The sequence below is a fragment of the Glandiceps talaboti genome, chromosome 4 (assembly GCF_964340395.1).
Source record: "Glandiceps talaboti chromosome 4, keGlaTala1.1, whole genome shotgun sequence".
NCBI classification, from domain to species: Eukaryota; Metazoa; Hemichordata; class Enteropneusta; family Spengelidae; genus Glandiceps; species Glandiceps talaboti.
Window position 1 is genome coordinate 6,663,786 of NC_135552.1, and position 22,297 is coordinate 6,686,082.

The 22,297-nt window shown below is 33.9% G+C and overlaps 1 protein-coding gene across 5 annotated transcripts in view; it reads left to right on the top strand.

Annotated features, from left to right (window-relative positions):
- The window catches only part of LOC144433856 (EF-hand calcium-binding domain-containing protein 4B-like), a 97,875-nt gene that overhangs the window by 55,716 nt on the left and 19,862 nt on the right, over positions 1–22,297 (top strand). For 4 of the 5 annotated variants that reach the window (XM_078122237.1, XM_078122239.1, XM_078122238.1 and 1 more), the window contains 9 exons: positions 5,530–5,620; positions 6,760–6,855; positions 9,575–9,646; positions 10,446–10,561; positions 13,159–13,230; positions 15,220–15,274; positions 16,933–16,950; positions 18,756–18,788; positions 21,678–21,775. In XM_078122237.1, coding sequence (XP_077978363.1) covers positions 5,530–5,620; positions 6,760–6,855; positions 9,575–9,646; positions 10,446–10,561; positions 13,159–13,230; positions 15,220–15,274; positions 16,933–16,950; positions 18,756–18,788; positions 21,678–21,775 — 651 coding nt within the window. The remainder of the gene's footprint in view (positions 1–5,529; positions 5,621–6,759; positions 6,856–9,574; positions 9,647–10,445; positions 10,562–13,158; positions 13,231–15,219; positions 15,275–16,932; positions 16,951–18,755; positions 18,789–21,677; positions 21,776–22,297) is intronic. The other variant, XM_078122240.1, reaches the window with a different exon arrangement.

Genomic DNA, 22,297 nt, shown 5'->3' on the forward strand with positions numbered 1-22,297 from the left:
AATTGAGATGCATCCTGGTTATGTGTAGATGAAGCTGTATTCACAACGTGATAATCCCATTAATGATATGCAAATTAGGTCTAAAAATGTCAATTTGTTCAAAAAACTTATATCTTGAAACTGCATGGTGAATGGGATTGAAATGTGGTGGGGAAATTTCTGTAGGTGTTATTCTGCAGTTATTGTTTTGACACATTTGGCCCTAGCAACCATAAGCACACACTTAGCAACAGTGAAATGACAATGCATATTACAAAGATAACAATAGGGATAGGTAGGTAAATGAATACAGATTCAAAAAATGTATGCACATATGCCTAGCAACAAGTCCATGCCCATAGCAACAGCTAAATGATTGTTTATATTGCAAAAATGAAAAGTGGGAAGGGCAGGCAAGTTAATAAAGATTCCAAAAATGTATGCAAATATGCCTAGCAACAAGGCCACGCCCATAGCAACAGCTGAATATAGTCGTACTACAATGCAATTGTGCTATTTTTTGAATTTTCGCTATCATTCGCAAGAATCTTTCAGGCTATAGAAAATTTAGTTAAGAACATAAGAATGATTCTGTTATCCTTATGATACCACCGATAACATTAATGTGATCTGGGATTTAAACATGGGCCTTTAAATATGATGATTTAGTGATCATTGTAATACATGACTTATCATTTTACCATGCTTTCCCACATCACCAGCTATTGTAATCTAGACATGCTTTGTATGCCTGCCACTACTGTAGATAATGCCATACCTCAGTTGAGTAGTTTTTCAAGTGCTTAATCAACAATACCATACCATTAGATTGACCAGCAAACCTTCCTGATTGGCTACAAAGTATCAGGGCAAAGGTCATACTATAAAGTAGAACTGGTTGGCAACAGTTGAGAGTTCAGTAGTATCTGAAGTGGTCAGATGGGTTAGAATGTAACTTTGGTCTTTTGGTGGTGACTGGACTGGCCTATCCTGATTTGAGCCCTGCTTGGTCAACGTCTTTGGGAGACGAATGAACTCAACAACAGCCAGGTGCTTTCTGTTATTTGTATTATACAAATCTAGTTAGATCTGCATGGAATCGGTCAGTTACTCATACTTGTTCAGTTTTCGAGTGTACATACTACAGTTGAATAGCTGTGGTTGAATAGTTCTTCATTGTTTAATGATATTATTTAACCTTCTAATCTCCCACTCACTAAACAACTCAACTCAGTTTACAGCAGTAAGCACATGAAAATCCCTTTGTTCAACATTTCGACTAGCTATCAAAAGAATTAGTTACTCTCTACAATTTCAGCTCCCTGGTTCTGTTTTCTGTCAGGGTCATGACAGGTTCAGTTTCAGTTGACTTGCAGAGTTGGGATTTGATTGACTCAGACACTGTCCTTATTAGTGGCAGAATCAAATCCTGGCTTTAAATTAGTTTAATCGATCTGACTTGCAAGCTAGCAGGTAGCCCAGAAACACGACTATTTTAACTTGATGATAATGTTTTTAACACATACAGAATATTTTGGGGGCCAAACAGCATTGTCAATATATATCTATCGGCACTAGTTTGCTGTGGTATGTGGTGTAGGAGTTGCGATTCACTTAGCTGACAGTTTTTGATCCATTAGCAATGTTCACCTTACCGTGCCATGCTTCACACAGACAGGGTATAAATCCATTGACTGGTTTGCATTGATTATTATGACCTTACTGTCCCTATCAAACATTGCTATTTATCATGACATATCTAATGCCCCTGTCACTAATGTGATTTTTGTATGCCCAAGGATAGCGTGACTTTTAAGAAGTAAACTCTAACATGTCCATCTGCTACACTTCACTGGATTTGATTGCTTCTTTTAATTCAAGACATTTTTGCATGCAAATGGAGGGGAAGAACATGGCTCCTTTATAACCCAGATTAAGATGTGTGTAATTGTAGTGTTGGTAGAGAGTCAACCTGTATAGTGTTATTGTCAAATTCAACTATTTCCTTCAAGACATGGTTTCAACTATTTTTAGGATTATAGAAGTCTAGAGGCTATATGTAGCTTTGAATATCTTCTCATGTCAAGCTCAATGAGGTCCTGGGATGAAAATTTAAATTTTCAAACAAAGATCTTCTTGAGATTTGAAGCCATGGATAACATCTAGACTAGGATTGTAGTTTAAGAGTTCATTTATGGAGATAGGAACTCATGGTTCATTCATTTAACAAACTTGTGACATGAGTTTTTGGTAGAATATATACACTTTGTATGATTAGTCCAGGAAAACATGTACAAGAGTAACATATTCCATCTGACTGTATTTGTGTATAATATAGTTGCAAAGGATCTGTAATATGATTGGAGTACAACGTAGTATGCGTTACAAATTAACATGGTGTTTTAAAAGACAGCTAGTGACTTGGTATGTCAGTAATGTAAAGTTTACATAGCACTTGAGACACAGTTTTTAGTGTTATGTCAATGAACACTATTAAACTTAGATGTTTGCCTAGAATTCAGTTTACACTGCTTAGTGTTGGCCTGAGAAACAAGGAGAGAATATAATACATACAGTGTGAAATGATTGTAGGCATAGTGTGAACTCTGACCTTTCTGTGATCATTTAGACTGCATTGTGTCACAGACTGATGAACAAGCATAGGAGAGAATAATGATAATAATAATAATAGTATTTCAGTGTGAATGCAGTGGTCCTTTGCATTTAAAGAGGAACCAACTGTAAAACGAGTTGAGTCCTACAAAGTGTGATCAATCAAGTTATATCTGTCTGTGTTTTTAAGGTCAGTTTTGTACTGTAGGAGTGAATTGATTTAATTTCAATGCTAGTGCATGTATATATATATATAATAAGTTTAGAGGTCTTTTTGCACTAGTCAACTTTTAAATCTCTGTAACCCTGAAAAAATTGACAAAAAAAATTATGTGTATCTCAAAAACTTGTTGTTGGCTTTCATATCTACTGATTCTCCTTTAACGTTGGAAGTGAGTAGAAAACCAACATAATCTAGATCTAGGAAAAGTATAATCGACAAAATTATCTTATATTAGTTATAACTTTCCTTTTTTAATGTCAGTTTGTACAGTGGTATTAAATTAATTTTCACTGCTAGTATTCAAAATTGAAAGTGTGGAGGTTTTTTTAGCACAAGTCAACTTTCAAATCTTTTGTGAGTCTGAAAAAATTCAGTTGGCAAAATGTATTATGTAACTGTTGCCTTTTAAAGGTGTGTTTGTACTGAGGTGTGAATTACTTTTATTTTGGAAATTTGTCAAGTCCTGGAAAGTGTGGTCAAAGTTATAACTGTTGCCTTTTGAAGGCCATTTTGTAAAGAGGTGCGAAGTGTCTTTGGAAAATGTATGGATGGTATTAATAGTATCAGAAATTGGGGTGAGATGTTTTTTGTTGGTTTGTTAATTTGGAACTTTAACAACTTTACTCAGTTGAAGAAAGTGTTGTCAACAAAGTTTACCTGTTCCAGTAAAACATTGATTGCAAGTCATCCATTCCATGTTTTGTGTATGTTATACCAGCATATGTTGTTATCATTCATTTAAACACTATGATGGAATGATATTTACAGTAAAAGTTCACTTGCTTACAAATTCTAAACCCATTCTTATTCAATCAATATTTACTTTATATAATGTCAGCTGTGCAGTATTTCTGACCACTTACTGTTCTGTACTAATTTAAAAAAAATGTAGAGTTGGAGCTAGGTTTGTACTTACTAAACTCAGCATTTGATTAATACTAGTCATTATAGATAAGCTATGGCCAGATATTGTTGACTTAGAGGATATCATAGTTATGGTAATATCCTTAGTTCATTAGTCTGGCTACCAATGTGGTCTTTAACTATTAAAGTGAGTGGAGGTGTAAATCATACTGATACTGCACGGTATAGGAACTAGACTATTAGTTCATGTAATAAAAGATATTTTTTAAGAAAATAATCACCCATTTAATTGCAAACCTGTGTATTCATTGCAAACCAGAATGATTAGAGCTGGTTTTGTATCAAAGATAAACTCTATTAATTAGTATGAACAACAGATCAGCTATACAAATCTAGGAAGTGTTACTAGAAACGCTGAATCTTTTGAAGTTTTTTTTATCAAACTGGATATCAGGAAATATTTCTTTCTCAACACGTCGTAACTTAATGAACTAATTTATAGAGCATGTTATCTAAGGCCGCATAATTGTTGACTAAAAATTAAACTGGACTGAACACTACAAGAGATTATAGTAAAAATTTGTGATTTTCTTCCTCATCTTGCCATGGTTAAACCTGTTTTCCAAACTTGTAATTTTTTTGTGTACAAAGAAATAACTTCTGGTAGAAAGAGAATGAACTAGTTATCACAGCAATTAAGTAGCAGTGATTTCATTGTGATGATATAGATAAAACTACAACAGTTTTTAATATTTGAGAAAGATATGGAATACTAGTACAGGTACTGGTACATAACTCATTAAAGTTTGATATTGAGAATAGAATATTTGAAACACAGAGATTCACACAGTGAGTTTAGATGCTGTTGAGAATAGAAGTTTTGAGATATAACAGAATCTAAAAATCTGGTGCTGATCACCTTTTTGAAATGTGTATGTACATGTAGGACCTGTTTTGGTAGATAAGTTTGATGTGACAAATATTTGGTACAAGTGTTCATAAACATACAAGTAACTATTTCCTATTCTACCATCTCTGTGTTTATTGAATTCTTTAAATTATTTGGTAACTATGTCACTGTGTTGTCATATTTCTGTTGTTCAGTGTACTCTCTTTCCAGTTCATTTTTGGAAATAGCCATTCCAGACATTATATGTATGAATTTATTGTGTTTGTACAGTTAGAAGTATTCCTTAAAAATTAATCTAAATTGGTAAAAGATCGAGTTTTAATGTGATCCAATTCTGTTGCAACATTTTCATTCTGAAAGCTAGAATTTTAAAGTTTCAAGAACAAAAATGACTTGTCAAAATAAATTCACAAATAATAAATTTTCATATAATACAAGAATGTGTTATTATTTATGCAAAATATTTTTGATATCAATGTTTTCCTAAATCTGAATTTAAGAATATAATTAGCTGTGTTCATATATTTGTAACATGAATTTTATATCAAAGAATATTATTTTATGAAAAGTATTTCTCATATAAATTTGTTTCAAGTATGTTCATATATCTCTAAAAATGAATTTTATATGAAAAAAAGTTTATCAAAAGTATTTATTATATCATTTTGTTCTAAAATTTATTTAAGAATATAATTATCAACGTTCATAGATTTTGTAACATGAATTATATGTCGATGACTATAATTTATGTAAAATATTTTTTTCATATAGCCATGCTTGTGAATCCCTTCAGAATAATGATAGCTATATTTATGATGTATAACATATCAATGACTGTATTATCTCGAAGTTATTAATGTACATAATTAATGATGAATTGATATATTTTAATATGTGACACACATCCACAGTTAGTTATATTTGATTTATTTTTATACAGTAAAGCATATACACATGACGAAGAAGTTCGGAAACTTTATGAAGAAATGGAAAACCAGATCAAAGCTGAAAAAGAAAGAATATTAAATGAGGTAAAGTAGAAATGAAGTTTTCACTATTTAAACTTGATGTGGTGTAATTGTACAGTGGTTTTATCCAAATATTGAATGGATGTACTGCAATATATAGAAATACATTACTAATCACTAGATTGCCACAAAGCCTCAATTCATATTCAACGCACCTCTGGTATAACCATTATCAGTGCCAAATTTAAAATTTGTTGCAAATTGAAGTTTTCAGTAATGATACACACAATTGTGACACTTCTCTGATCTGAATATATTAAACATTTTATAGAAAGACACAAAACTACTGTAGAAATGCATCAATATGTTGCATAAGGTGAGTATTAATTGTTAACTGACTAAAAGTAGAATACTATTTTTAGGATTTTTTATTTTCTTAATTTAAACCAGAACAGATTGAGAGTAAATGTTTGCCTAAAGGCATAAATCCAGCATACACCCACTATATGTGTAGTATTTTTATCACAGAACACAGGTAGTGACTTTACATTTATCTTTAATGCATAAAAGTGGACTACAGACAGGTAGGGTCGTCGTGAAATGTGCTGTCTTGCAAAGTTATTGTATTAAAACCAATAATAACATTTACTGTATGTTCATAGTTAGTCTGGATGTCAACATGGTCTCTAGCTAAACAGAGTGAGTGAAGGTGTAAATGTAATGATACTGTATAGGAACTAGACTAGTTCATAGTCACTGTGTATTTCTTTTCAAAAACTTCATCTTTTTTTTTTCTTCAAATGTTTATTCAGTTTTCATACAAAAATTCAATTTGGATACAATGTTTTCAATTATTTTCTATAATTTTCTTTAAATTTGTGAATCTACTAATGGCCAAGGACAGAGAAATATTTATTTGTATATATTTAAAGTACATATATAATGAATAAAATATCTGTTTTATTTTTTAATCACTAGAGCATACATTTGGGACAGTGTGCATTCATTAGTGAAGAGACAAATTGGGGTTTGCTAGGGAGTCGAACACTCTTCCTGTCCCTGATGCCTAACTCTAACTCCCTAGCTTGAATACAAACGTACGCTGTCAGTTAGTCACTCAGTCTGCTGTTCTACAGTCTGTCAATTTTATTGTGATTTACCCTTTACCCATTTCTTATCTCAATAACCATTTACTTTAACAGGAGAAAGAAAAAGAGAGAAAGATTAGAACAGAAATGTCTCAAGAAATTTATCAGAAAGATGAACAACTTCAAGAACTCCTTAAGAAACAGTCAGATGTAAGTATCTGTCAATTGCAGTGTATATTTTATAACTCACTCTTGTGTAGATACAATCGTCTGTAAATGTATTCCTTACAATTCGGCTACTTGTTGAAAAGTAGGTTGACCCTTAGGTCAAAGGTCAGATCATATATCACCTGATTTTTTAAAGTGGCCATATGGATGAGAATTTGGTATTTATTTTGGATTTTTATTTGATAAAACAGCTTCACCATGTTTTTCTACTTGAAAAAATAATGTGAAATAACATATACCAAGTCCATGTTCATAACTCAATACATTGCAAAAAGATGCACAAAGTATAAAAAGTTTGTTATTGTACGTACAATAACAAACATTTTACACATTGTTTAATGTTTTGTCGTTTATTGAGATGTGAACATGGACTTGGTATATGTTATTTCACATTATTTTTCAAGTAGAAAAACATGGTGAAGCTGTTTTATCAAATAAAAATCCAAAATAAATACCAAATTCTCATCCATATGGCCACTTTAAAATTTAGTTTGGCACATATTATGTGGTTTTACTACTGCAGCATGTAACATTTTCCCCACAAGTCTGTGAATTTTTGGTTTGCAATGTGTTCTCTAATACTAAAGTGATGTTCACTATTTGTTATTGTGTGTATAAAGTGATGTGAAATGAACAATAAAAATTGTTCTTGATGAAGGTTTGTACATTGACAGTAACTTATCTTAAAACACAAAAAAACACCTGTTGAATCATGATGGTCTTTCTTGTTGCTGGTCAGGTCTTGTGTTGTAAAACTGTACACAATGTAGCTCTGGTAAGCCGACATATTTTAGCTGTATGCCTTGAGCCACATGTCTCCATCTTGTTTGAATTAGTCCAGAAAATATGAAAACCACCTGTTGATTCATTATGAGTTGTCATACTTGCCAGGATTCTTTTGACCCCATTTGTTCGAAATCTGAATTGTTAAATAGTCACCTGACTTTTATAACCCATTAGTATACATTGTTAAAGTTAAAGGCCCAGGATTCGATCTGAGGTTCTCACATTACATTTAGTGTTATCTGTAGCAGTAGAGCTATGAGATAAGATTATTCTTTTGTTCTGAACAGAGTTTTTTTCTACAGCTCTGCTGGGCAATTATTTTTTATACCAAAATTTTAATTCTAATCTGAACTGGAAAACAACCAGGTATTTAGAGGTCACCTGAGATGTATTGACCTTATAGGTTATCTCATACATCCTGGAACTTCATGCGTTTATTCCGAGTATCTTGACCTCTGTTAATTATAATGATAAGAATCTTAACTTTTTCTTTTAATTTTTAATTTTTTTTTGTGCTGGTAATTGCTTCCAGAATTTTTAACTTAATTAATTGGGTATGTCCTAAGCCTAGGAAATAGTAAAGGAAACTTTGATGTGAAAACCACCTGTTGATTCACAGTGGATGATTTCAGGACTCTCGTGACATGCTACTATTGCTAGGTCACATGTCATGTAACTTAATCTATGATGGGTTAGCTGACCTATGCAACTCTTGGGGTCAAGTGTTGTTGACCCATGGAAAACTTTAGCAAGTGAAATGACCAAACCACCTGTTTATTCATAGTGGAAGATCTCTGGGTGCTTGGGTCACATACTAGGCCACACACCTTGTAACTTATTGTAGTCATATACTGTTAAGACACAAAAGATTACGCCAGTGCTACAGTGGTGTGAAGTTACAACTGAATCCTTTCAAGCTACCAAGTTTGCTTGTCACATGCTGTTCAAAGTTTTTATCAAAGCTTAAGTCAAGCAAACTTGGTAGGTTGATAGAATTCAGTTGTAACTTTACACCAGTGCAATGCCGGCATAAATGTGTGTGTCTGAACAGGGTATGTGATGGGTAACCTGACCCATAGAATGTTTCAGTCATATGTTGTTATCCCAGGGAAAATGCTATCAAATGAAATGTCTGAACCACCTGTTGATTCATGACTGGTCACCAGGTGGGTTAGGATTCTCTTAACCTTATTGGTCATATACCCTGAACTGAAAGTTTGATTGGTCACCTACAGCCCCCAAAGTCATGCATCCTGATTCTAGCTGGTAAAACTTCAATGTGAGAACCACCTGTTGATTCATAGTGGGATGCACTACTCTGCTGCTAAGGGTTCTTTTGACATCAGTAACTTAATCTATGGAGGGTAAACCTGACCTGTATAACGCTATGCATTGTTTTCCCATGACCCAATTTGATAGGGTGAATACGACTCGATTCCTTTCTATTTCCTTCATTTCTTGTTTTTTGTTTTTCATTTTGTTGTACCGGGAGATACTCATTCCCAGAACAACAAACAAAATCAAGAACAAATAACAATAAACACAGGAAATAAAGGTAAATAGAGAAATCAAGCCATATTCACCACATCAACTTTAAATCAAATCGTGAAGTCAACTGAGCCAATGTTTGTCCATAGTATTTTTTCATTTGTTGTATACCATGCTATGTGATTATTTAATTTGATGTATATTTTATGAAATACCACAATATCAGCCTTCTCTTTCTTTGAGTGGGGTAGACCGATGCATAAGGGTACCTCAGAATTTATGTACTTGCTGTCAAGGTATTTCTTAAAGTCGAAGTAGGTCGAAGTATGTACTGTTCTGTGTTTTTTTTGCTATACATAACTTTTATTTGATCCACTGCCTTCTTGACTGTTTCATTGAATCTCATCTTGTTTCCTCTTGTTTATAGTTGGAGAGAAAAATAGAAGAACTGAACGTAACGCAGGATGAAATATCAGCTGAGAATGAGACATTAGCAAAAGTATGTTGTTCTTCACTGTTTGGCCCTTTGTTGCAAATTTTTCAAAAATTTTATCATCAGAGTTTAGTACACATGTAAAGTGTTGGTTGCAGACACAGCAGATGATAGTTGTGTGTTACTTTGTACACTCCAGATATTCCATTATTCCATATGTGCAGTAATTCAAATAGTGACATTAAGATTGAATATATGATGAGATAGAATCATATATGACAGATCACAGTTCATTAGTAGTATTAAACTGTATCTGCCTTTTAATAGTAATAGTGATACTCATGATTAATCAATCACTCAATAAATCAATCAATCAATCAATCAATCAATCAATCAATCAATAAAAAGCATTTCTATAGCCAGTACGATGTATTGGATTTTACATAACAATTTCCCACACTGTGTTTAAAACACTTTACAGTTATTACCCAGGTACAGACTTATAGTGTCACAATGACTCTTTACACTTCCTGGGGAGCATACAGTCAAACTCTCTATAAAGTGCATAGGATTAGAACATTCACATTGCAACCACTATCCTATCTGGTCCCCATCTACAAAGCTGGTTTGACTCAGGCCTAATCATTGTTCAAATGTTACCAAAGGTCGTAGCCATTTAGGAACAAACTGCAGCTAGCAGTGAGGCTCAAACCTGCATGCAACTTGTAGATTTCGAGCTGCAGCAGTGAGGCTCAAACCTACAACTTGTAGATTTAAAGCTGCAGCAGCTTGAGGCTCAAACCTACAACGTGTAGATTTCAAAGTGGCCAATCTAACCATTCAACCATGGTGTTTTAATCAACAGTATAATGATGATCTCCAATGTCGACTGGAAGATACTTCTCTGACTCTAAATGAATCTAAACAATATCTGAAAGAATTACAAGACAAGTCAATGAGAGAAAAACGAGAAAGAGCACAGTAAGTGTTTCATTTCTGATAAATATGTTTTAATTTTGTAATAGTAATCTTATCAGAAAAATAAACTTAGACATTTGTAATTGTGGTTGGCACTGATGGTGCTTTGGTGTTCTAGGTGGTGCTGTGGTGTTCTAGATGGTGCTGTGATGTTCTCCATGGTGCTGTGGTGTTTTAGAAGCAGGAGGAAACCATAGTACAATATACCAGGGAAAAATCCTGAGTCGTTCAGTCAAGTCAAACACCCTTCTTATGTAAAGACCTTTTTAATGTAATCAAAACGACTCAGTGCTTGGTGTGGTTGAAAGTTAGACCATAATGATAGTACTAAGGGGCAAATGAGCTAATGGCTTGGCAACCAACACTGGATTTCTTTTGAAGTAGTGTGAAAACAAATTGAATGGATACTTTTCTTTGGGATACTGGTACTTTTTGATGGAACAGTGTCTTCAATTAAGGCTTGTTAGTCCCCGCGGACGAAGTCCGGAACGGGGACTTATGGATTGGGTTCCGTCTGTCTGTCCGTCCGTCCGTCCGTCCGCAGCTGTTTCTTGAGATGCCTGGACCGATTTTTTTCAAACTTGGTACAGGGGCAACATACTATGGCATACATATGCACGTCAATTTGTTTTATGATACGATCCAATATGGCCGCCTAGCAACCATTTTGTTTGCGAATTTTCCCTGTCTAAAGCCATAACTCAGACATGCTTTAACAGATCTCATTCAAAGTTGGTATTAGGACAGTGTTCTATGACATACATGTGCATATCCATTTTCATTGTGATACGATCCAATATGGCTGCCTGGTAGCCATTTTGTTTGTGAATTTTCATGTCCAAAGCCATAACTCAGACATGCTTGAACAGATCTCATTAGTCCCCGCGGACGAAGTCCGGAACGGGGACTTATGGATTGGGTTCCGTCTGTCCGTCCGTGCGTCCGTGCGTCCGTCTGTCCGTCCGTCCGTCCGTCCGCAGCCGTTTCTTGGAGATGCCTGTACCGATTTTTTTCAAACTTGGTACAGGGGCAACATGCTATGGCATACATATGCACGTCAATTTGTTTTATGATACGATCCAATATGGCCACCTAGCAGCCATTTTGTTTGCGAATTTTCCCTGTCTAAAGCCATAACTCAGACATGCTCACACAGATCTCATTCAAAGTTGGTATTAGGACAGTGTTCTATGACATACATGTGCATATCCATTTTCATTGTGATACGATCCAATATGGCTGCCTGGCAGCCATTTTGTTTGCAAATTTTCCATGTCCAAAGCCATAACTCAGACATGCTTGAACAGATCTCATTCAAAGTTGGTATTAGGACAGTGTTCTATGATATACATGTGCATATCCATTTTCATTGTGATACGATCCAATATGGCTGCCTGGCAGCCATTTTGTTTGCAAATTTTCCATGTCCAAAGCCATAACTCAGACATGCTTGAACAGATCTCATTCGAAGTTGGTATTAGGACAGTGTTCTATGACATACATGTGCATATCCATTTTCGTCATGATACGATCCAATATGGCTGCCTGGCAGCCATTTTGTTTGTGAATTTTCCATGTCCAAAGCCATAACTCAGACATGCTTGAACAGATCTCATTCAGAGTTGGTATTAGGACAGTGTTCTATGACATACATTTGCATATCCATTTTCATATTGATATGATCCCCCATACCCGACCAATCCTTTATTGTTGTAGGCATGTTCCATGTCCGACAAGCAGACACAACATATCTAAGTCTGTTTGATTTAGGTTCACAAGTGTTGTTGCTTGATCAGAGTAGTGCTAATTCCTTAAAACCCAATCATAGCGGGGACTATGTCATTCTCAATGGCTTGTTCAAAGTTGGTATTAGGACAGTGTTCTATGACATACATGTGTATATCCATTTTCGTCGTGATACGATCCAATATGGCTGCCTGCCAGCCATTTTGTTTGTGAATTTTCCATGTCCAAAGCCATAACTCAGACATGCTTAAACAGATCTCATTCAAAGTTGGTATTAGGACAGTGTTCTATGACATACATGTGCATATCCATTTTCGTTGTGATACGATCCAATATGGCTGCCTGGCAGCCATTTTGTTTGCGAATGTTCATGTCCAAAGCCATAACTCAGACATGCTTGAACAGATCTCATTTAAAGTTGGTATTAGGACAGTGTTCTATGACATACATGTGCATATCCATTTTCGTCGTGATACAATCCAATATGGCTGCCTGGCAGCCATTTTGTTTGTGAATTTTCCATGTCCAAAGCCATAACTCAGACTCCATTTTCATCGTGATATGATCCCCCATACCCAACCAATCCTTTATTGTTGGAGGCATATTCCATGTCCAACAAGCACACACAACATATCTAAGTCTGTTTGTTTTAGGTTCACAAATGTTGTTGCATGATCAGAGTAGTGATAATTCCTTAAAACACAATTATAGCGGGGACTATGTCATTCTCAATGACTTGTTTCTCATATGTCCTGACCATGTTTAACTATAGTGACCAACCATGACAACCATATGTAACTATGTCTACTATGGATATTAATTATGATTTTCAATTCTTTTCTTGTGTCTTTCAGGGCAGCTTTGAGAGTCACAGAGGGTATAGCTCAAGAAAGAGAAAGTCTGGTAAAACAGTTAGATTTGCTAAGGTTAGTGCTGAATTCAGGATTACATTGTCAACTATATGGACAATGCTGAGGTTAGTGCTGAATTCAGGATAACATTGTCAACTATATGGACAATGGTGAGGTTAGTGCTGAATTCAGGACTACATTGTCAACTATATGGACAATGCTGAGGTTAGTGCTGAATTCAGGACTACATTGTCAACTATATGGACAATGCTGAGGTTAGTGCTGAATTCAGGATAACATTGTCAACTATATGGACAATGGTGAGGTTAGTGCTGAATTCAGGACTACATTGTCAACTATATGGACAGTGCTGAGGTTAGTGCTGAATTCAGGACTACATTGTCAACTATATGGACAATGCTGAGGTTAGTGCTGAATTCAGGATTACATTGTCAACTATATGGACAATGCTGAGGTTAGTGCTGAATTCAGGATAACATTGTCAACTATATGGACAATGCTGAGGTTAGTGCTGAATTCAGGATTACATTGTCAACTATATGGACAATGCTGAGGTTAGTGCTGAATTCAGGATAACATTGTCAACTATATATGGACAATGTTGAGGTTAGCGCTGAATTCAGGATAACATTGTCAACTATATGGACAATGTTGAGGTTAGTGCTGAATTCAGGACTACATTGTCAACTATATGGACAATGCTGAGGTTAGTGCTGAATTCAGGATAACATTGTCAACTATATGGACAATGCTGAGGTTAGTGCTGAATTCAGGATGACATTGTCAACTATTTGGACAATGCTAAGGTTAGTGCTGAATTCAGGATTACATTGTCAGCTATATGGACAATGGTAAGGTTAGTGCTGAATTCAGGATTACATTGTCAACTATTTGGACAATGCTGAGGTTAGTGCTGAATTCACGATTACATTGTCAACTATATGGACAATGTTGAGGTTAGTGCTGAATTCAGGATTACAATTGTCAACTATATGGACAATGCTGAGGTTAGTGCTGAATTCAGGATTACATTGTCAACTATATGGACAATGCTGAGGTTAGTGCTGAATTCAGGATAACATTGTCAACTATATGGACAATGGTGAGGTTAGTGTTTGAAACTGTAAACCTTGTTGTCAACTATATGGACGATGCATTTAGGAAAATGATTGTGTGAGATTGATTATCATAGGCAGATATTAAGAGTTTTATATGGTAAAACAAATACAAAATTGAATATGAGCTAAAAGTTGATATTGGAAGGGTACTTGATCAAGTCGTTATGTTGTGTTGATACTTCATCCCAATCTTGTACTTGGCCGAAGGGAATAAGAACATATTACTATAATAGTAGTATTATTATGGAGCCATGATAATGGCTAGTATTGTAAGAATATAGGGTTAAGTTATATCAATAAAAACTTGTTGAGATAGAATGTCCTCAGTCCACAAAAGTTTACAGTAGCTAATAGAACAACCAAAAATGTTCATCAGCTTGACTTACACAGGTAACTTATAGCACATATAGCTAATATATTGCCATAGGTTGATATAATGGTTTGTTACTGCTTTTCTCAAGTGCAAAATTTTTACTTGTAGAAGTTCAGTAACCTTATGATTATCTGTCGTAGGAAGTTCAAATGTCATGAATTAGAGAACTATTTAAAGTAAAAAGAAGGTTATATTTACATTGCATTCCTTTAACTTTTGTGTCTTCAAAATTTTACCTCTCTAGTTCGTACAAGGTTATAAAACTTGGCTCTTAAAAACACATTTGGTATTAAAAGAGAACTACTGTCAATTGAAAGTTAATTTGTGTTGGTAAAGATATTTATAGATGTTAATGTTAGTCTTTAACGTATACAAACTTTAAGAAAATTAGTACCTGAAATGAACCATAAAGTGACAAAATTTCCTTCCTCTGGTACAGGGTTTAGCAAAATCACTGTTCTTACACTTAAATGGTATGTTGCATGTATGTATGGTTTGTAGAGTCTAACGTATTCATTTCCATATGCATGCTTATTTACATCTGCTCTTCAGAGATATGAATAAGAAGTTACGAGATGAAAAAGATATGCATGATGCGGCAAGACAAGTAAGTCACTCTTGCATCTGTTGAATGACACCAAATTTCTGTACCTAATTACTAATCTGTCCGTTCCTCTTCGTTTACCATAAATAACTTACCACTGAATCTGGCTTGATTATTTCAAGAAGTATGCTATGCAAATTTTCTTGGATTTGCATAATGTACTGTTATAAAAGTCAGACATTTTGATTGGCTGATAAGCCACAGTTGGGGTTTGTGATTGGACTGTTCTCTCATGTGATTTGCATACATTTGCATGATGAATGTTTGATATTGTATATTGTACATGTACATACATGGCACTTTATGAGATTTAATCCTTCATAACTTATTGTCTTAACACCATAGACACCTTTCTGATTATTTCTTTCTTTTGTAAAAGATCACTTTGAATAATTTGTAGAGCTCCAGACCATATCTTGAACACCTTATACAGAGTAATATAAAGCATGTATTACTATGGAAATCAAGCTATCAGCAAGTTGAACTGAAAGACGGATACAAACTAAAACTATTGTTTTTGCAACATGTTGATATATACTATCAATGGACGTTTATGTGATTACACTCACAGTAGGGTAACATCTCTGATGGCAAGTTGATATAATTTTCCTCACAGTAGTGTGATGTCTCTGGTAACAAGTTTTTCTTAAGTAATGGCCCACTCGGTGTCATTCAGTGTTTACACTATCTTGGTTACAAGGTGATGATATGTACATAACCAAGACACCGCTATCACCAACTTGTGTAATTCTATCGCATGCAACAACAATAGTTTCAGTTTGCGTGTATCCTCAGTTTGTCGATAGCTTGCTTTCCAAAGTAGTAAAAACCTACATAGCACAGATGTTATGTTAAGTTTTAACCCTGAAAGTACTCTAATATAATGCTAGACTGAAAGATTTGGCAGTTTGGGACACCCACAACAACAAATCTCCAGTCTGTAGTGTAACACTAACACATAAAGACACTGAAATGTTAGATTAATGTACTACAGAGAATATTGTGTTGTAAGTAGCATGAAGTAAAAATAGTAAAATGACACACACATCTATAAATACAAATTGAATGCATTTGTACTATTCAGTGCATCACTTTGATACTTCCATATTGGAGGTATATGCAAAGTTTCTCTGCTGTCACACCTGCACTATTTCATTTGTTAAATAAAATTAATGTCCACTGCATGGTGAGCTAACTAATCCCTGAATATCAATTTAACAATTTATTAGTATTGTCAACATGAGTATTTATGAAGATACACATCCTAATTAAAGTAGGGTATGGTGGTGGTTGGGGTAGGGTGGGGTCGGGTAGGGTCAGATTTGATGGGTTGGGTTGGGTAGGGTAGGGTCAGATTTGATGGACTGAATGGGGATGGAGATGGTAATTAATGTCATTGTTAAACTTGCATTCTCGATTCGAAAAAAAGCATGACAGTTGCAAGTTGACCTTGAACCTGTCCTTATATGAAATGATATGGGTGGGGAGGGTAGAAAGGGATGGTTAGGGGTTTGGATTGGTTTTGAATTAACATAAAGGGGATGGGGAATAGAAGGGTATTGGAAATCAGTCAAGTCAATCTTGCTTTAATAATTCTTGCTTTTCTTATGTTTTTCATAACACTTCCATGTATTTCTTTCTATCTATTCTTCACTCTCTAGCCATTACAGGCCATGCAGGTGACATCTTCATTCTTTCTAGGTGTATTGTAATGCATGTAGGCTGCAGTAATTATGATATAAGCAATTAATGCATGCATTGTGTTTTTGTATTACAGTAATGTTAAACTGTATTTGTAACTATAATATTGTTCAAATGTAAGTGGCATGGTGTTGATGTTCATGTCATAGTTTGTATATAGGAAATACTCAGTGTGCTATGTTATTTGTGTTGCTGGATTTGTTTTATTTCTGGTCAAGTTTGATAACTTTAGATAAATTTAAAATACACTAGTCTGAGACAAATTTGCAGCTTAAAAGACGTATTTTTATTTTCTACATTATAGCTTTTGGTGTCTGATTGGATTTTGTTAAGATTTTGTTAATGATTTGGCAGTAAAGTTGTTGTTGTTGTTGTTGTTGTTGTTGTTAGTAATTTGCATGATGTACAGTTTGGTGTTGTAAAAAAGAATCATCTAGTTGTTGTTACGTGTGTGAATATGTGCAGTGAATTTCACAAGACCATGTTGCATTACTGTTTGATGAAATCACTCAGAAACCAACAAGAAACTGCATGCATATGCCAAACTTCAATAGCAAGATCACATTTTTTGCTACATTTAGTCAAAACAGAGTATTAAAACCATTTAAATATGTTGCAACTCCATGCAGACATTTGGGTGCCAATGTTTTTCTTAGTATCAAACATCCGATGAAGGGCACATAAAATGTCCTTTGTTGTGTTCATTTGATGTCTGCATGGTGGCATGTGTAGTTCATTTCACTTAAGACAAAATGTAACAAGAAACTGTACTCATTCAATCTTGCTATCTTAAAGTGTAGCATGTTAAATTTCTTATTGGTTTCTGCGTGGTTGTATCAAACTGAAAAACTGCACAGTATTTTGAAATTCACTGTAAATAAACTTGTGCAGCTATTAATTGCATGAGGTTTGCTATGCTTTAGAAGTGTGCTCATAATTTTGTTAATTTATTCTGAGTAGTCATGCATTCTATAGGCTTTGGTACTAACTGCTTTAAAGTTCAGAGCATCAGTTATTTGCTTGATCATAATTTGGCTTACTTGGCTGATATTGATGTTAGCTAATTAAAATAAAAGTATTGATAATGATATGCAAAATTTGGTATACTGGTACATGTATACATTCCATTGCTTTATAATATAAACTGAGCAGTGAATATAAATTATAACGTTGTGAATACATCTTAAAGTATAAAATGTACCCAAAAAATATTAAGCATGATTTCTGTATAAAGACAAATTATTTATTCTTTAATTGGGGAAATGAATTGTAATCAGTAATATAGATATGATATGTAAAATGTGCATATATAATTAACAAAGTAATCCATATTTTTGATATTTTAGATCAGTAAATATTAGTTGATTAAACTACGATAGTTATCAAGCGGTTGTTGAACAAATTTTTTATGTAGTTTATGTAAATATTGTTTGTGTGGTGGTAGTGTTTGCTGTAATTAGTTTTAATAAATGAAGCAAATACCAGGGTTAATGTAAAATTTGTAGTGGCTAGTAGTCATTGATTGAATGTTATGCAGTAGATTTAAAATGTAGACAGCAGATGTACTTATAGCAACTGTAGAGGGCAGTATGCAATTGATAGCGTTCAGACATGAAGACAGAATAGTAAAGCATGTAGTAGCCATGGCAGTAAACTTAGATCTGTGTATGTATAGTTTGTTAATTAAGTTACTAATGCTTTGATTTTATTGCCTTTCTTTCTTGACATTGCTGGTGTATTTTTGGTACCTATATCTGTTATTAAAAACTGTTCATCCTCGTAGGAGAATTTCAGTCTACAAGATGAACTCTCTGAGGTAGTACCATGACTCTATCTTCTCTCTTACTGTTGTTTTTACTCCTCATCATGTCCTTCAGTCATGTGATAACCATGTGATATCGTGTGTGTGTGTGTGTGTGCAGTCATTTGATCACCATGTGGCATTATTTGTAGTCATGTGACAACAGTGTGATGTAATGTGTTCAGATGATCATGTGATGTGTAGTTATGAAATAAATGTGATGTCATATGTAGCCATGTGATATTGTATGTACAATCATGTGATAGTCATGTGATATTATTTGTAGTCATATGGCAACCATTTATTGTTCTGTGCTGAATCAATTGATGATAATGTGATGTTGGGTGATAATTGTGATGCCACATGTCATGTGAAACCATGTGATATGTGATAGCGATGTGATGTCATATGTGGTCATGTGATACCCATGTGATATCACATGTCCTCTTCTTGTCATTCTTGTCCATTTCAGCTAGCTCAGCACTTTGATAGCTAACTTCTCGTTATTCTGTCAGCTGTCTTAATCTTGAAATCAATGCACAGTTTTAATGTTTAGTTGTATTGTTTGGTCACAAGCTAAGATAAAAAAAAATTATGATTTGTTTGTGTTTCCCTCAATTCTGTTATTCTTCAACACTATGAAGAATATCAAAATATAGCAATTCTTATTCAGAGATAATTAGAAACATATACCTTCAGAAGAAAGAACATTTATATTATAGTACTGAATTTAACTTTTGTTCCAAACTCAAATTTTACCTAAAATTTTCGACTGCACACTTCAGTCTTTGTATACAGATTGACCTATAGTATATAAACAAAGTATAGGGATGTGATTAAGACATTGAAAAACAAATTGACAATTTACAGTATGTTGTCTTGAACAACTTATTGTGTGAACTGTGCTGTTAATTCCAGTTGATAACTTCTATCTTTTCTGTCTGTCTGTCTGTCTGTCTGTATGTATGTATGTATGTATGTATGTATGTATGTATGTATGTATGTATGTATGTATGTATGTATGTATGCCTGTCTGTCTGTCTGTCTGTAGTACATGTTTGCACTTTGACTGTTGCTGTAACTTTGTGTAACTGTACTTTGTTATGTAAAGCTGCAACATTAAAAATACTTCATATTGTATGTCTTGTATAATATTCCTATTTATATGTAGTTATTAATTACCATGTACAAACTTTCTGAGTTATAATATGATAACAATTCCAAGTCATGTAATCTTATAAAACACCCCATCTAGGTCACATGACATTTGGGCAACTAACCTAAAAAGTATAATTTATTAAATAATTTGATCATGGCTTCCGACTTGAAAAATCCAGTGTGAAGCAACACATGCCAAGTCCTTGTTTGTAACTCAATAAACTACAAAAAAGTGTAAAGTCTTGTTATGTACGTACCTAAGTGATTTATACATATTTTAGCTTTTTAAAAAAAAAAAAATGTTTTGAGTTGTAAACACAGACTTTGTCAGTGTTGTTTTACATTGATTTTTCAAGTAGGATGGCATAATCAAATTTATGTTCAAAGTATTTAAAGTACCCAATCCTCATCCATATGGCCATTTTAAATGCATGTTTAAAGTGGTAAGTTTTATCCTAGAGACACTCTTCATAGTGAGTCCTGAGATGTGATGTGTTCATTGTGTGAAATCAGTGAATTAGTTTCTTTTTTCTGTTTTATTTTCAAAAATTAATGATGTCTTTGATGGTATTTACAGGAGTTTTCACTTGTAAGAAACTAACTTTTTATTATCAATATGTGGTTACTTGGGCATGATGTACATAGATTTATAGAATGATAGTTTGTAGTGTAGTAAAGTAATAACACCTAAACAAACCAAGGTTGCCATTAGCAACCATATTGTAGAGTGTTGATAACAACCATTTCACATTTAATCTCTTGTTCCTAGAGATTACCTGCACCACAATCTTGAAATTACCCACAATTCCTTGTGTTGACTTGCTAAAATCCAAAGGTAACAGACACTGATTTTGTATCTGATGTTTTCTTAGAAAAGTTTTTGTGTGAATATGCAACCCTTTCCAGTGAAAATTCAGTGGTTTAAAAAACATTTGTTTGATAATAAAAAAATCAAATAAACTTTTGATCCAAATTTCAAAATACTTGATAGAATATCAGTGAAGTGATACCAGTTCAAGTTCAACACAGAGAGTTGTGGTGTAAAAGAAATGCAAAGAAAATGATGTTAGATTAACCATGGTGAAGTAAAAACATTATTTGTGCATATATACAGAGTATACCTCACAGTTTTCAGCAAGTCATTTCACATCTTCAAGATTTTCAGTTTAAGTTCTCCAGAATTACATACACAATAGACGTCTTAGCATGGTTTGATATCCAGTTTGTATTAACATATTTGAAAAAAGTAAAAGTTATGAAAACTTTTAGAACAGATATATTTCATTTTCTGATTCCTTTACTTTAGAATCATGAGGGGAATATATTAAATCCTTTCCTGATCATAGATTACTTATTGTCGGGTAATCTAATGGACAGGATGAAAATTCTCAAAAAGAAAAGAATTTGAAATACTTTTTGATTGAAAAAAGAAAGAAAAACTTATGAAAGTGTTGAACATGCAGAACATATGTGAACTGTTGATGTTTTTAGATGTGAAATGGCAATAATAGGTAAACCAAGGATTCCATATACCCTTACTAACTGAGTCCTTCTAAAGATAATTCTCTCCAGGGGAAAAGCTCCTACCAGATCCTTTCGCAGTTCACTTCAAGTACAAAATTTCCATCCCTCAACAAATGCATGCAGCCCCTTCCCTGCATGAATAGAATACCCCACCCTCTTTCCAAGACAGTTTTCTGTGTTTTACTTAAAATTGTTTGTTGTATGTGTGTGTCCTCTCTACAGGCAACCAAAGGTGAGTCCAAGTCTTCTCCCAAAAAGGGTACATTGACCAAGCAGGGCTCTATCATGTCCAACTATTTCAGTCCCACACCACCAAAAAGGTGAAGTATCAATTAATTTGTTTATGGAAAAAAAATATCATGGCTGTGACATTTCCTCTAATTCTGTTACAAATATAAACTTTGACTAAAGTGGTGAGAAATTTGATGGTGAAAGATGAATCTAGTGTTTGTTTCATCTCTTTCACCTGTATGAGACAGAGTGATAATACAAAACACCACTGACGACTACACTATACTGTCAATGAACCAAATGTTACAGAAAGTGGATATATGATGAATTAAATCTTAATAATAAATTTATTACATGACTTTCTATTTTGATATGATATCAAATTTCACATTTAAAAAACAAAGTAAACATTCAGTGTTGCTCCAATTGTTGTAAATTTTGAATATATTCTATTCATATGTGTTGATGTGAAAATGTTGATATGTTATCAGTTATAATACAGATTGGAGGAAATGTTATTCTGTATGTTTATCAATATATAGTTACATGAGTCACACCAGTATGCACAGTGAGGATTTATATTTTGTGTTTCCACTGTTATTCTTTTTATT